We start from the raw sequence: 12,774 nt of genomic DNA, 5'->3' as shown, positions 1-12,774 counted from the left end.
GGTTTTCTTTTATTTTTAATTAAATCCAAAGCTACCTTTAGTCAGACTATAAAGGATAAAAATCTACATTTATTCCTCTACAAGTTTTCATACAAGTATACAAAGCAAATCAAAACTTGAGATCAAAGCAATCTTATATATTATTTATTTTCATTCTTCTCTCTCTCTGCAACTAACCCCATTACTTATTTGAGTTCCACTCTCTATATTTAGAATTTTTAGGTATCACTCTCTCCTCTTCCTCGTAAGGACGAGAGGGAGGTTGGCAAAGACTGCAATATATTCTCTCATGCAAAAGAAAGCACCAAAAAAAGTGAGGGACAATTTCATTCCTTCCCAACCCTCTACAAAAACTACCATGAGGGGAGCAACCTTTAGAAAAGACAACATTTTCTTTTCCCCTTCTATTTAACTATTACTATTTTAAATTCATCTCTTCTTAGCTCAACCTCTCTCTCAGTCCATCCTTGTCAGTTTCTGTTCCATTTCTTTTAGAGCAGCATAAGAGGAGACTAGAGAAGAAGATATCCAGCAATGGAGTGAGGGCGAAAAGAGGATAATTAACAAGGAAATGACTCAGTGCAGCTACCCTGAAAACAACCATACCATTGTGGAGAGGCACAAAGATAGCTTGATCAGAACATGTCCTACATGTGGACATCATATCAATTGCCAGGAGCAGGTTCACTTTAACTCCTTAATGAGTCCATGCATACTCATCATCATTCTTTTGTTTCTTTTGTACTTAGAGTTTGGATTTAATGATCCAAGGTATTTATTTCTAATACAACTTAAATACAGTTTTATAGACACTTTTATATTGCTTTCTAATCAGAATTATATATATGCTCAGTATTTGATACTTGTCTTTATTGCATAGAATACAAAGGAAACTTCAATTATGATTGAAAAATAATAACAATACCTTATTTTTACTGTTTTATTGGACCTTTCATTTCAAGAATAAATATAAATGTTTTGGTGATGATATTTAGGCTGCTGGAATTCATGACTTGCCTGGACTTCCTGCTGGAGTGAAGTTTGATCCTACTGATCAGGAGATTCTTGAGCATTTGGAAGCGAAGGTGCGCTCTGATATTCACAAGCTTCATCCGTTAATTGATGAGTTCATCCCTACTCTTGAAGGGGAAAATGGAATCTGCTGTACCCATCCAGAGAAGTTACCAGGTAATTAAATACAAGCCACTAGTGATTACTGATTTGCATTTCTCTCACTCATTCAACAATTCTAATGAGGAATCTCATCAAGCGACCTATAAATTACATTTGAATCTTCGTTATAAAAAATATTGTTTGTCAGACATAATATACATATAGTTTCTTTAAAATATATGGTCAGATGTTTGTTTCCTTTAAATTTCAGCAACTTCAAACTGAGAAAGCATGAACTTTGCTGAATAATATCCATTTACAACATCATATTATCCATTTTTAATAACTTTTATTTTATTGTGTACAAAATGCGTGCAACCAAACTTTGCGTTTACAACTGTTTCTATTCCATGATCTGGCACAAGAAAGCTCTTTATATTAACAACTCATTAGATTTCTTATGAACTTTGATGTAAAGTAACATCTAAATAATGCTTTAATGAAATTTACTGCAGGAGTTAGCAAAGATGGGTTGATCCGACATTTCTTTCACAGGCCTTCCAAAGCATATACGACTGGAACAAGGAAAAGGAGAAAGGTGCACACAGATGCTGATGGCAGCGAGACAAGGTGGCACAAAACAGGTAAGACTAGGCCAGTCTTCATCAGTGGCAAGTTAAAAGGGTACAAGAAAATTCTTGTGCTTTACACTAACTACAGAAAACAAAGGAAACCTGAGAAGACAAACTGGGTCATGCATCAGTACCATCTTGGCAATAATGAAGAGGAGAAGGAAGGGGAGTTGGTGGTCTCCAAAGTTTTCTATCAAACACAGCCTAGACAATGTGGTTCACTCACGAAAGACTCATATCCTGCAAAACTAAATGGTGAAAGTGTGCACGAGGTAACTAATCATAAAAGCACTGGGTTTGTCGAGTACTACAATAATTCTTTTGTATCCTTTGATCAAGGGGACCAGCATAGGCCTAGCAGTGCACTAGTCAACCATTTCCCTCTCCATGATGGTGCTACATTCATTCCTTGAAAGAAGTGGTAGAAGAGGAGGAAGGGTGAGATGTCATGCATGGAAGAAGAAGGAATATTACAATTGTATTCTGCATATGAAGAAATAAGTTAATAACCAACTATAAATACAGTTTAGGAGGGAAAAGGGGGACAGAATAAGGAGAAACTGCTTCATCTGAAAGCTAGTGATCAGATACTTCAATCGAGTAAGAAAAAAAAGCGGATGAGGAGACCAAAGTAAACAAAAAGCCAAAACTATTTGGCTGTAACTTTGTTTACTTTCTTTTATTCTTTTACAATTTTTGAAGGTTAGCAGCTATCATGCTTTGTGCAGTGACACGAAAAAAATATCTGATTTGTCCTATACTTGGGTAAATACTAACCATCAATCTGTACAAACATGACCTTTACCTTAAAGCCTTGAACTACATATTCTGTCAGGTGCTGTTTTTACTGTGAGTTTTGTTTTATGTATACGATTCGGGAAATTATACTCTTATTGCGTATACATGTTACTTTTCTGACAACATTGGTAAGAAGAGAAGACAGATATGCAGTAAGTGATATAATGAAAATAAATAAAGAGAGAAGGCAAAACTAAACAGTATTGCATAAAAGAAAAATATGAATAATATAGCTCATATTAATATATTATCATATATGAGAAATTCGATCCACCGAAATGTCATTTTAGGTTGTTGCGCATCACAGCACATTAAAGCATCATCGATGCTGCGATATGATATATCCGTGCTATGAATATGACGTGCATTGGAGTTCTCGCAAAAAATGTAACCAGTTGTAAAAATAACAGCATTACTATGATAAATCCAAATAATTGAAGATTACTATTCACTAATTTCACTCTGTTTCAGTGTGATTAGATATGAATGGAGCCTCTTCAATAGAATATTATTTACCCAATCGCGAAATGCAAATATATGAAGGTCAACAACTTCAAGAACAAACAGAGGAAGTGTTGGAAAGAGATAATGCCTAGTAAAATTACTCATCGGTAGGCAGAACAACTGTGTGAGTCAATTAACTTTGGTTATATTCGATGATGCTTGAAATCAAATCATCTTTCTGTACAGAAAGAGCAAAGTTCACACATGAATGGCCAGTTTCGCTTCATCTGCGTGTCTTGTAGGTCTTGCTTTTTAGTTGGTGACAGACCATCCGTCATGTTCTTGAGATGTGTTCCTTTGATAGCTAGTTTGTACCAAAACAAAATAGTAGAATATTGCGTCAAACTAACTTTAACCCACCAAACCTAGTCTTGCAGAGCCATGGTATCTTCAACAATAAGAAATTTGTGTTTGCCCACGATATGCAAAGTCATTCATTTAAGATAGAGAGTATCATAGACGAGGTCTCACACATGGAACATATACCATAATCAGAATACTAATGTGTAAGAAGAAGGTTAAGTATGATTAAATAACTAAAATCACGCAACTATTAGAGGTAGCTTTACTCTCATATTTAATCCCCTCCATTCACTACATTTTTCCCCGTATCACAAGGGAGCCTAAATCTCTGAAAAACAAATACATTTAGAGCAGCAAGCACGCCTCACAAGTATTCAAGATCTCTTGTTGACAATCATTTGAGGGATCGGCATAGACACCAGGGTGAACCACATTCTATCACACCCTGTTAACAAGAATCCATGTACACAGTAAGTTTCTTAAATTCGTCAAGATAACATGCAAAGAAGAAAGCAAAAAGGAGAGAAAATTTGCAACAAACACTCAGAAATGGGCTTGACAGACTTTAGATACTAGTTGTCTACGGACTACTTTTCAACAAATAAAAATATTTTCATTCTGAAGTATCAGCAAGATGAAAATAAGGAAATACACAGAATTAGATGCCACTTAATCCTTATTCACCTATCATCAGATGATAGGTATATTCTCCTGCATGACTGTTGCCTATTTCATCACATTTACCTCTAGCATTTCCCAAAAACTGTCTTTATCTTGATACATAATCAGGATGAAAACAAGAGCAGAAATAAACCTATCAAAACAAATTAAATGATCCACCATCAACGCCAAAGAGTGATATACATAAGATGTGTTCTCCTGAAAGTTATTAGTTGCGTTGCTTTTCTTCCCAAAAGTTTCTCTCTAATACAAACAAATAGACCCACAAAGTAGTCAACAACTCAAAATGCTATCAAGTTCTTCCATTCAGTGATCAGTTTTGTATGACCGAAATCTTCAAAAACTAAAGGACCATATATAGCTAACATCTTTCACCGCGACACAAAATTAACCTTTTCCATGATTCTAATATTCAATCAACTGAACGCCAAATCAATTGATTGATGAAATCATGACAAAATAAGGTGCGGTTGGTGACGCCAATTTGTACCAAACGAAACAAACAACGAAACAGCCTTAAACAACCAGCATCGTTCAAATGCAGCCATCCTAAAGTGTTTTTCTTTGTCCATTCAATCATTCATTCATTATGAAATAATCTCAACAAAATAACTTTTTCATACAAACTTAATTCGCATAAACCATTATAAGCCAGTTTAATAAAGGGAATCACTGAAGTGCTTGCACTTGATATCTCATAAAGTGCGTGTGCAGTTTTAGTTGAATTTTTCAGAACCACGTTAAAAATACCAACTAACTAAATTTAGGCAAAATTCCACATGTAGAATTCATTCTAAATGCATCAAAAATAATTTTAGATAACTTTTGCTCGGGATCAAATATTTACACCGAATTTTCATAATAAAATACAAAAACATTATTCACATGATTTCAAATTCAATTTTGAGAATGCTCATACAATTACAGACGCTAATTGAAATATTACCCATCACTCTCACTCACTCGCTCACTGCTTCTCGTTTTTTCTTCCTCAACAGAAAAACATCGGCCTCCTCGTAAGCATAATCGGGATGCAGATGCTCGTGTGGGACTTTCTCGATGTGGAAGGATTTGTCGCAAAGTTCCCAGAAAAGCTCATGCGCTTCGGGTGCCCTAAGCTGGTAGCCGAGCAAAACGACACCGTCGTCGGAGACGAGGGTTTCCATGGCGGAAACCAAAGACGGCACGGTCTCGCGAATGTAAACGACGTCGGTTGCGACGACGAAGTCGAAGGGAGGATTGAGGGCAGCGATCTGCTGCGGGTTGTTCCAGTAGAGGACGGAGTGCTTCAGGGCCTTGCGGAGAATGGGCTTGTTCACCTTCAGGTTGCGCTTCAGGGCAGGCATCACGGGCGATATATCCGTGAGGACCAGGTCCGTCAGGCCCAATAAGAACAGGCCCATCCCCGCCACGCCGCAGCCCGTGCCCAGTTCCACAGCCCGTTTTCCTCCGAAGTCAAGCACGTGGGAGTAGGGGTTGTTGTCGGAGGGTGAGGCCCAGCGCTCCGTGAATTTTACGAGGACGAGGGAGCATGGCCACACGGAGGTTCCCACGTGCATGGAACCGTTGTCTTGCTGCAGCGTCAGAACGGCATCGTTCACCGGAAGCTCGATCACCGGCGAGTCTGTGAACTTCATGCTTCTCTCTGAAGTTTCGATTCTAACACGACCAAACGCAAGATGTCGTCGGATTATTGTCTGTTTTGGGCTGTGGGCTTTGAGGAGTAGTTGGGTTCTGAAATGCTCCCATTTATGGGCCTACTCTATACAAGAATAACAGCTTCTTTCTGTACCTCCATTATTTCTTCCGGCACCTCCATAAACTTTTAAAATTCCAAAATTATCCTTAAGTACAAAGATAAAAATGAAAGTGTTGTTTTACGGTGAAAAAGAAGGTGGTGTTGGGGTGCAGTGCTCCAGTGGTCCTTGAGGTGGTACTTAAGAAGGTGCTTGAGGTGGTGTTTGAGAAAGTGCTTGAGGTGTTGGTGCCGACAGTATTACCGTTAGTTGGCTTGTCATTGGAAAGTTCTTGTACCTTAAATACTCCTTTCCGAATTAGTTAATCTGTTGGATCAGCTGGATAACACAATCCAGTGCCTTACACATAAAATCAAAGAGTTTTGGATAAGATAATCCGTATGTATACTAGATCCAGAACCTACCAAAGTTACAATTCTGGATTGTGTAATCCAGTACTAAATGAACTGTGGATTACATAATCCAGAAGTGATTTTAGAACTTCAAATATACCTTACGGATTACATAATCCGGAAGTCATTTTAGAACTTCAAATATGATTTACGGATTACATAATCCGAAATTCATTTTGCTGTTAAAATTTAACTTACGGATTATACAATTCGGAAGTCATTTTTTAAGTTGTCAAATGCTTTATGGATTACACAATCCAGAATAGAAACTGAATGTTGTTTTTATTTTGCATATTTGTGTGAATTTATGAAAATTAGAATACAATGAAAATTTATGTTTTATTCTAGCTTATTCTTCTAATTGGGGCTCAAAGTGAGCCCGATTTATTTACTTGATATTGTCTTGTAAAAAGATCAGAAGAAAGAACAAATGATATTCTAGTCCATGTCTGGTTCTTCTTTTTGCTGATGCTCTCCTGAGGTTTGATGGGGCCAGGTCTTGTATGCTGAGATGACTGACCTAATTATGAAGTGTCTTTTGTGTCCTTGGTCATCTGCTTGTCAAGTTAGGTTGTATCATGACCCCCAAGTTGGAAAAAATTCGATCTGGAATTTAGAACTCCAGCAGATAACATAGTTAGTTTGTTTAATTGATAGATAGAAACATTTCTATGTGAGTGGTGAAGCAAAATTATGTTCATTGAATATTAGGAGTTTGGGTGGAATGGTCCTAATTACATATAATGTTTGTAGAGAATGTGTAGGGTTAAAAGGATTTTGATGTGAAAAGCTTCTTATAAGGTGTAAATCTTTAGAAGGATTTTGAAAAATATTCCCACATTTCTCTAACAAATGTTGCATGTAATTAGAGCTATGAGTTGATAAACAAGAGAAGGAAAGAAATTATCAAAGTGAGCCGACAATATTTATTTTTTGACTGATCAACATTACGGTTTTCACCACATTTGGCGAGGTGATGAGCCCATTTTGTTAATTTCGTCATCTTTTTCAATTTTTTTATTTTTTTATTTTTAGTTGGTCTTTATTTACCTCTTTTGGAGATAGAGGTTTCGTTATGATCTTATGGCCTTGGAAGAGGTTTCTTTCGTCATATCATATTGCCATGTAGGTGTTATGTGATGTTGTGCCCATGGAAGAAACCCATATTCTTTTTAGTTAGGCCATTATATAAAGTTTTCATATCATATTGCCATGGCCTTCCTAAAAGAATATGGGTTGCTTCCATGGGCATAACATCACATAACACCTCATATTTATTTTCCAATTGAGTAAGATATGAGGACTTGTTTATTAACAATTAATTCACCATTTTCAGTTAGTCATTGCAATTTGTAGGGTTGTGTATGAGAAATGGTGGGTAATCTAAGTTTCTCCACCACTCTTGTACTTGCCACATTTGTACAACTACCCTGATCAATTATCAAAGAACACAATTTGTCATTAATAAGGCACCGGGTATGGAAAATATTTTCCCTTTGACTTTCATCAAAATGCTTTTGAAATTGCCTCAACATGTGCCCTACTACTAACAAATCACCTTCACATGGTATTTCACACTCATCCTCACTTGGGGTTTTTGAAGAGGAAGGGAGCTAACTCGATGTGATTGGGAACTATGGTCACTCACGACTATGCCCCCTTTAACCATCATTGTTCTTTTACTTGGGCAATTAGCAGCAATGTGCCCAAAACCTAGACATTTAAAGCATTTTTGGCTTGATATTTTGGTGGGTGATTTAGGAGTAGAAGTAGAAGGTTTATCTTTAGAATTTTTATGATGTGGGATGGTTTCTTTTGAGAAATTTGAAGGAGAGTCTTGGTTTTGAATTTTGTGTTTGTCCTTCCAATATGATTTGTAAGAGCCATCATTATGAGTATTTTTAAAAGAATTTCTCTTCAAAACTTGTGATTCAACCTTGATGGCTAGGTGAACCAATTTTTCCAAAGAAGTATACTCATATAATTCTACAACATCTTGTATTTCTTGTCGTAATCGACTCACAAGTCTAGTAATGTTTGACTCTTCACTTTCATGCATATTAATTTTAGTCAAAGTTACTTATAAATCTTTGAAATACTTGTCTACACTTTTAGATCCTTTATGCAGTCGTTGGAGCTTCAACACGAGTTTCTTCCTGTAATGAGGAAGAACAAACCGTGCATGCATGTATAACTTCAAATCGTTCCAAAAGACCACGATTGACCTCTTTTTTAGCCCAATGTCCATTACAGTTTGATGTCACCATTACATGGCATAGTCCTCAAATTCTAGGAAAGCTTAGCTTCATAATTTTGCATTCTCCAATCTTCTTCTTCTTCTTCTTGACTTCCACAGTGCATGTAATGTCTTGTATCTCTTCTAGTCTCCCATCTCGCGGTTTTTTCGCACTTGTGTATCCTCTAGCCTTTTCATTCTTTCCATTAGTTGTCGCATTTCCTCTTCCTTGTGAGCCAAGCTCCTTTTGCTATCCTCAAGCTCCCTCAAAAGACTTGTCTTTTGAGGAGATTGTAATTTGGAAGATTCCCCTTAAGATAAATGATGAATATTTGCGCACAACAAAAAATAAATGATTAGTTTTAACAACAAATAATGCGCTCACTCACGTGTATCACTCAGCTATTTAGCAAAGGATGAAAAAAAGGGTACAATCACTGAAGAAAGGTTTTCAAAACTGCCAAAGGGTTTACACTTGGTAACAACACTTCAAGTGAAAGAGGTCAAAGCTCTTATCACTTGCTTATACAAACAACCCCAACAAAACTTAAGAAAGATTTGAAGACAAGCAAGAAAAGTTGAAAGAAAGAAAGTTAAATCAAATTAGAATTTAGATGATGACAAAAAAATTTAAACTATGAAGGATAAAATTCCACAAATGTGAAAACAATTTGCCACATAAAAAGAATCCTCTTAGCACTTTAAACTTGAAAAGTGAATTGCATTCAAATTGGTTTTGTATTTGTTTTGTTTTTATGGATTTAAAATGCCACATTCTTGACATGCATATTTTCCATTCACTTTGAATGTATACAAATAGATTGTGATTCAATTCATATGATCACTTGAATTCTTTGTTTCGAACTAAATCAACTACCACTTAAACAAACTCTAATTACTTTTATTTCTTCACAATTAAAAGCAAAATAAACATAATGGATTTAAAGACTCCTAGAACACTAAGAACATAAGACTCAAGCATAAGAGGTAAGGTAAAAAAAATGGACACAAATAATTCAAAAGCAGAATTTACATTGCTTAATGAATAAAAAACAGAATTGTAAATGACAATGAATTTAAAGACTGAATTGAAAAGTGTTGAATTGTAAAGCGGAATTCAAATTGCTGGAAGATAAAGACATAATTGAAATATGTTGGAATTTTGCAGAAAATAAACTCATAAAAGATAAGCACAATTAAAACCTTGTTGTAAATACTGCATGTTGTGAGTTGATTTTAGGATTGCAGATTTTAGAGGTTGCACTTTGTTTAGGATTTTTTGAATTAGCAATTATGGTGATAAACTCAAAGAAAATTGCCACTAGACAGAACTTAACCAAGTGGTTAAGTAAGTTAGAAGGTTATCTTCTAGACAACAAAAGAGAAAACACAATTATATGGTGATGATGATGAGATGCGAAATTTTAAGACAACAAAAGGTAGAAATGGTAAAGATGACCAAATGGAGAAGAACATTAAAGAACATGAAATGGAAATGAATAATGGTGTAAATGAAGAAGGAAGGGAGAAAGAGTAAGAAAAGCTTATGGATGATGGAGGGGTGGTCACGCCACTTGGAGTGGTGGAAGACTCTAAGCTGAATAGTGAGGAGCCGCCACTTGAGGTACACTACACCGAAGATAAGACCCTAAGAACAATTTAGGAGACAAAGCTCACTAATCACTAAAGCAGAGTTTCTCTTCTATATTCAAATTCAAGTGTAAAAATACATGAGTCAAGACACCTTTTATATAAGAGAGAGTGACTTGGGAAGCAAGAGTGAGAGGGGTAGGGGAGGTATTTGTGAGAAACTTTCTGGAAGGTACGTCAAAGTGGAGTGCCTCCCAAGCTAGCCTAAATCTTTGAAAAACTAGGTTAAAGGGCAGTTTTGGAAAGGATTTCTAGAAGCTAGGTTTTTTGTGAGTTTGGCACAAGTGATCCCAATTTATTTACTTGATCTTGACTTGTAAAAGGATTAAAAGAAAGAATAGTTGATATTTTGGTCCATGTCTTGTTTTTCCTACTGAGGCTCTCCTAATGTTTGGTGGGGTCTGGTCTTTTATGCTGAGATGACTGACCTAATTGTGAAATGTATGTTGTATAACTTGTCGAGTTTCTTTTTTATTATCATTCTTGATCGACTGACCCTGTGGGTTGGTTATCCTTGTCGAGCTGTCTGAGTGGCATTTGTTTTACACTATTCACCTCCTTTTATAAAAACTCCAAGGAGAGGTATTTCAAAATGTTCATTGAGCTAGAATGTAAACCCTATTTTTATGATTCGGAGGGGAAATCAAAATTTCCACCCAATCACCTAACCGATACGAATCCTGGTCGAGGTCTTCAATGACTCATCAAGATAAAGAGCTTTTCCATGTTTTTTTTATCAACTTCCGAATAGGTTCCCTACTAAAAAATTTCTGACTATCTACGAGTCAATCCACCGATGGGCATATTTGACTGGTATCTTTTGTTTTAATATACTAGTGTTTTTGTTCACTATCTTACATTGACCTTGAGAGTCCGCGAACGTTCTTAAGCAGTTGAACCGACAAGCTGCAAAACGACAAAAAGGGTCACTTGAGCAGATAAGGCTGAGCAACACCACTTGTATCATTGATTTGATTCCCTTTTCTAGATATGAACACACTTCCACGAGGCTGAAGAAAAGGGGGAGACATGCTCGTTCGCCTCAACCTCAATCTCTTTTGGAGGCGGGGTCGTCCTCTTCTATCCCCTCAATTCTGGGGGAACGTCTACAGCTCGCCTGAGGTGTACAAATTGCTCTTACTCTTGAGGAGGAGAGTATTTTGGCAACAGCTCCTACGAGTGACCTGGTTTCAGGACTGATTGAAATGATGAGTAGGTCACTTGTCATTAGCTAAACACTTAGGAGTGAGTTGGAAAAGAACTATACCACTTTGGTGGAAAAGTTAATGCCTGAGCTAAACTAGTCCTCAAGCTCGTTGAAGGCGACCTTTGAGGCAATGGGGTTGTTAAAGGAAAAAATGCGTCGAATAAGTGATAATAGAAATTCACCTATAGAAGATTATTCAATGCTTAAGTTAGTAGAAATTAGAAAATTTAATTAATCAATAAAATCAACTAAAATAAAATTAATGCATGTTCTTACCGAATAAAAGAATGAATAATTCGAGGTGGAACAAATGAGATTTGAAAAAAGTCGAATTGTATTCTTGGAAGAATGATCACCGAGTTGTGAGAATAGAAATCCACCTATAGAAGATTATTCAATGCTTAAGTTAAGTAGAAATTAGAAAAATTAATTAATCAATAAAATCAACTGAAATAAAATTAATGCATGTTCTTACCGAATAGAAGCATGAATAATTCGAGGTGGAACAAATGAGATTTGAAAAAAGTCGAATTGTATTCTTGGAAGAATGATCACCGAGTTGTGAGAATAGAAATCCACCTATAGAAGATTATTCAATGCTTAAGTTAGTAGAAATTAGAAAAATTAATTAATCAATAAAATCAACTGAAATAAAATTAATGGATGTTCTTACCGAATAGGCGCGTGAATAATTCGAGGTGGAACAAATGAGATTTCAAAAAAGTTGAATTATATTATTGGAAGAATGGTCACTGAGTTGTGAGAAATAGAAATCCACCTATAAAAGATTATTCAATGCTTAAGTTAGTAGAAATTAGAAAAATTAGTTAATCAATAAAATCAACTGAAATAAAATTTATGATGCTCTTACCGAGTAGAAGCGTGAATAAATTGAGGTGGAACAAATGAGGTTTCAAGAAAGTCGAATTGTATTCTCGAAAGAATGGCCTGAGTGAGAAATAAAAATCCACAATTTTTCAATGCTTGACTCAATGGGAAGTAAAGAAAGTTAAGAGTGTATGAATATCAAATGAGAAGATTAAGTGAATACTTCCTAAATAATCAATATATATTTATAGACTTTCAGTATAGGTTAAAATATTCAAAGATAAATTTGAAATAAATTAGTTTTATTGATATTCAAACATAAATTTAAATATAGATTAAAATATTTAAAAAAAGTTTGAAATAAATTTGTTTTGTTATATGTTAAGATATTCAAAGATAAATTTAAATAAATCAGTTATAACAAAATTATTTATTATGTATATATTAATTTTTAAATCATTAAAATTGTAGACAATTATATATATATATATATATATATATATATATATATATATATATATATATATATCTCGGAAACAATTAACTTATCTCTCAATATTTTAAAGTCAGGTAGTATAAATAAAAAATTAATATTTAGACCTCTATGGAAAAAAAAACTCGTATTTATTTTCTTTTAAAATAAATTTATCAATTTATTAATTTTGTTTAAAAA

The 12,774-nt window shown here is 35.1% G+C and overlaps 2 protein-coding genes across 3 annotated transcripts; one reads left to right on the top strand and one right to left on the bottom strand.

Moving 5' to 3' along the window:
• On the top strand, positions 1-2,636 carry LOC137835435 (NAC domain-containing protein 73-like). Its single transcript, XM_068643948.1, has 3 exons — positions 1-682; positions 996-1,188; positions 1,629-2,636. The coding sequence occupies exons 1-3, from the start codon at positions 572-574 to the stop codon at positions 2,156-2,158; spliced, it is 834 nt and encodes a 277-aa protein (XP_068500049.1). The 5' UTR covers positions 1-571; the 3' UTR covers positions 2,159-2,636.
• Positions 2,637-3,451: 815 nt separating this feature from the next.
• On the bottom strand, positions 3,452-5,735 carry LOC137835434 (uncharacterized). Of its 2 annotated transcripts, none has more exons than XM_068643946.1 (2): positions 4,978-5,735; positions 3,452-3,795 (listed from the first exon to the last, which is right to left on the bottom strand). In XM_068643946.1, exon 1 carries the CDS (start codon positions 5,666-5,668, stop codon positions 4,991-4,993), a length of 678 nt encoding a protein of 225 aa, XP_068500047.1. In that variant the 5' UTR covers positions 5,669-5,735; the 3' UTR covers positions 3,452-3,795; positions 4,978-4,990. The 2 variants fall into 2 exon arrangements, with proteins under 2 accessions (XP_068500047.1, XP_068500048.1); XM_068643947.1 differs by having other exon boundaries at positions 4,995-5,727.
• Between the last annotated feature and the right edge of the window lie 7,039 nt (positions 5,736-12,774).

The sequence above is a fragment of the Phaseolus vulgaris genome, chromosome 5 (genome assembly GCF_000499845.2).
Source record: "Phaseolus vulgaris cultivar G19833 chromosome 5, P. vulgaris v2.0, whole genome shotgun sequence".
In the NCBI taxonomy this organism is placed as follows: Eukaryota; Viridiplantae; Streptophyta; class Magnoliopsida; order Fabales; family Fabaceae; genus Phaseolus; species Phaseolus vulgaris.
This window is presented reverse-complemented; position numbering and strand designations above follow the sequence as displayed.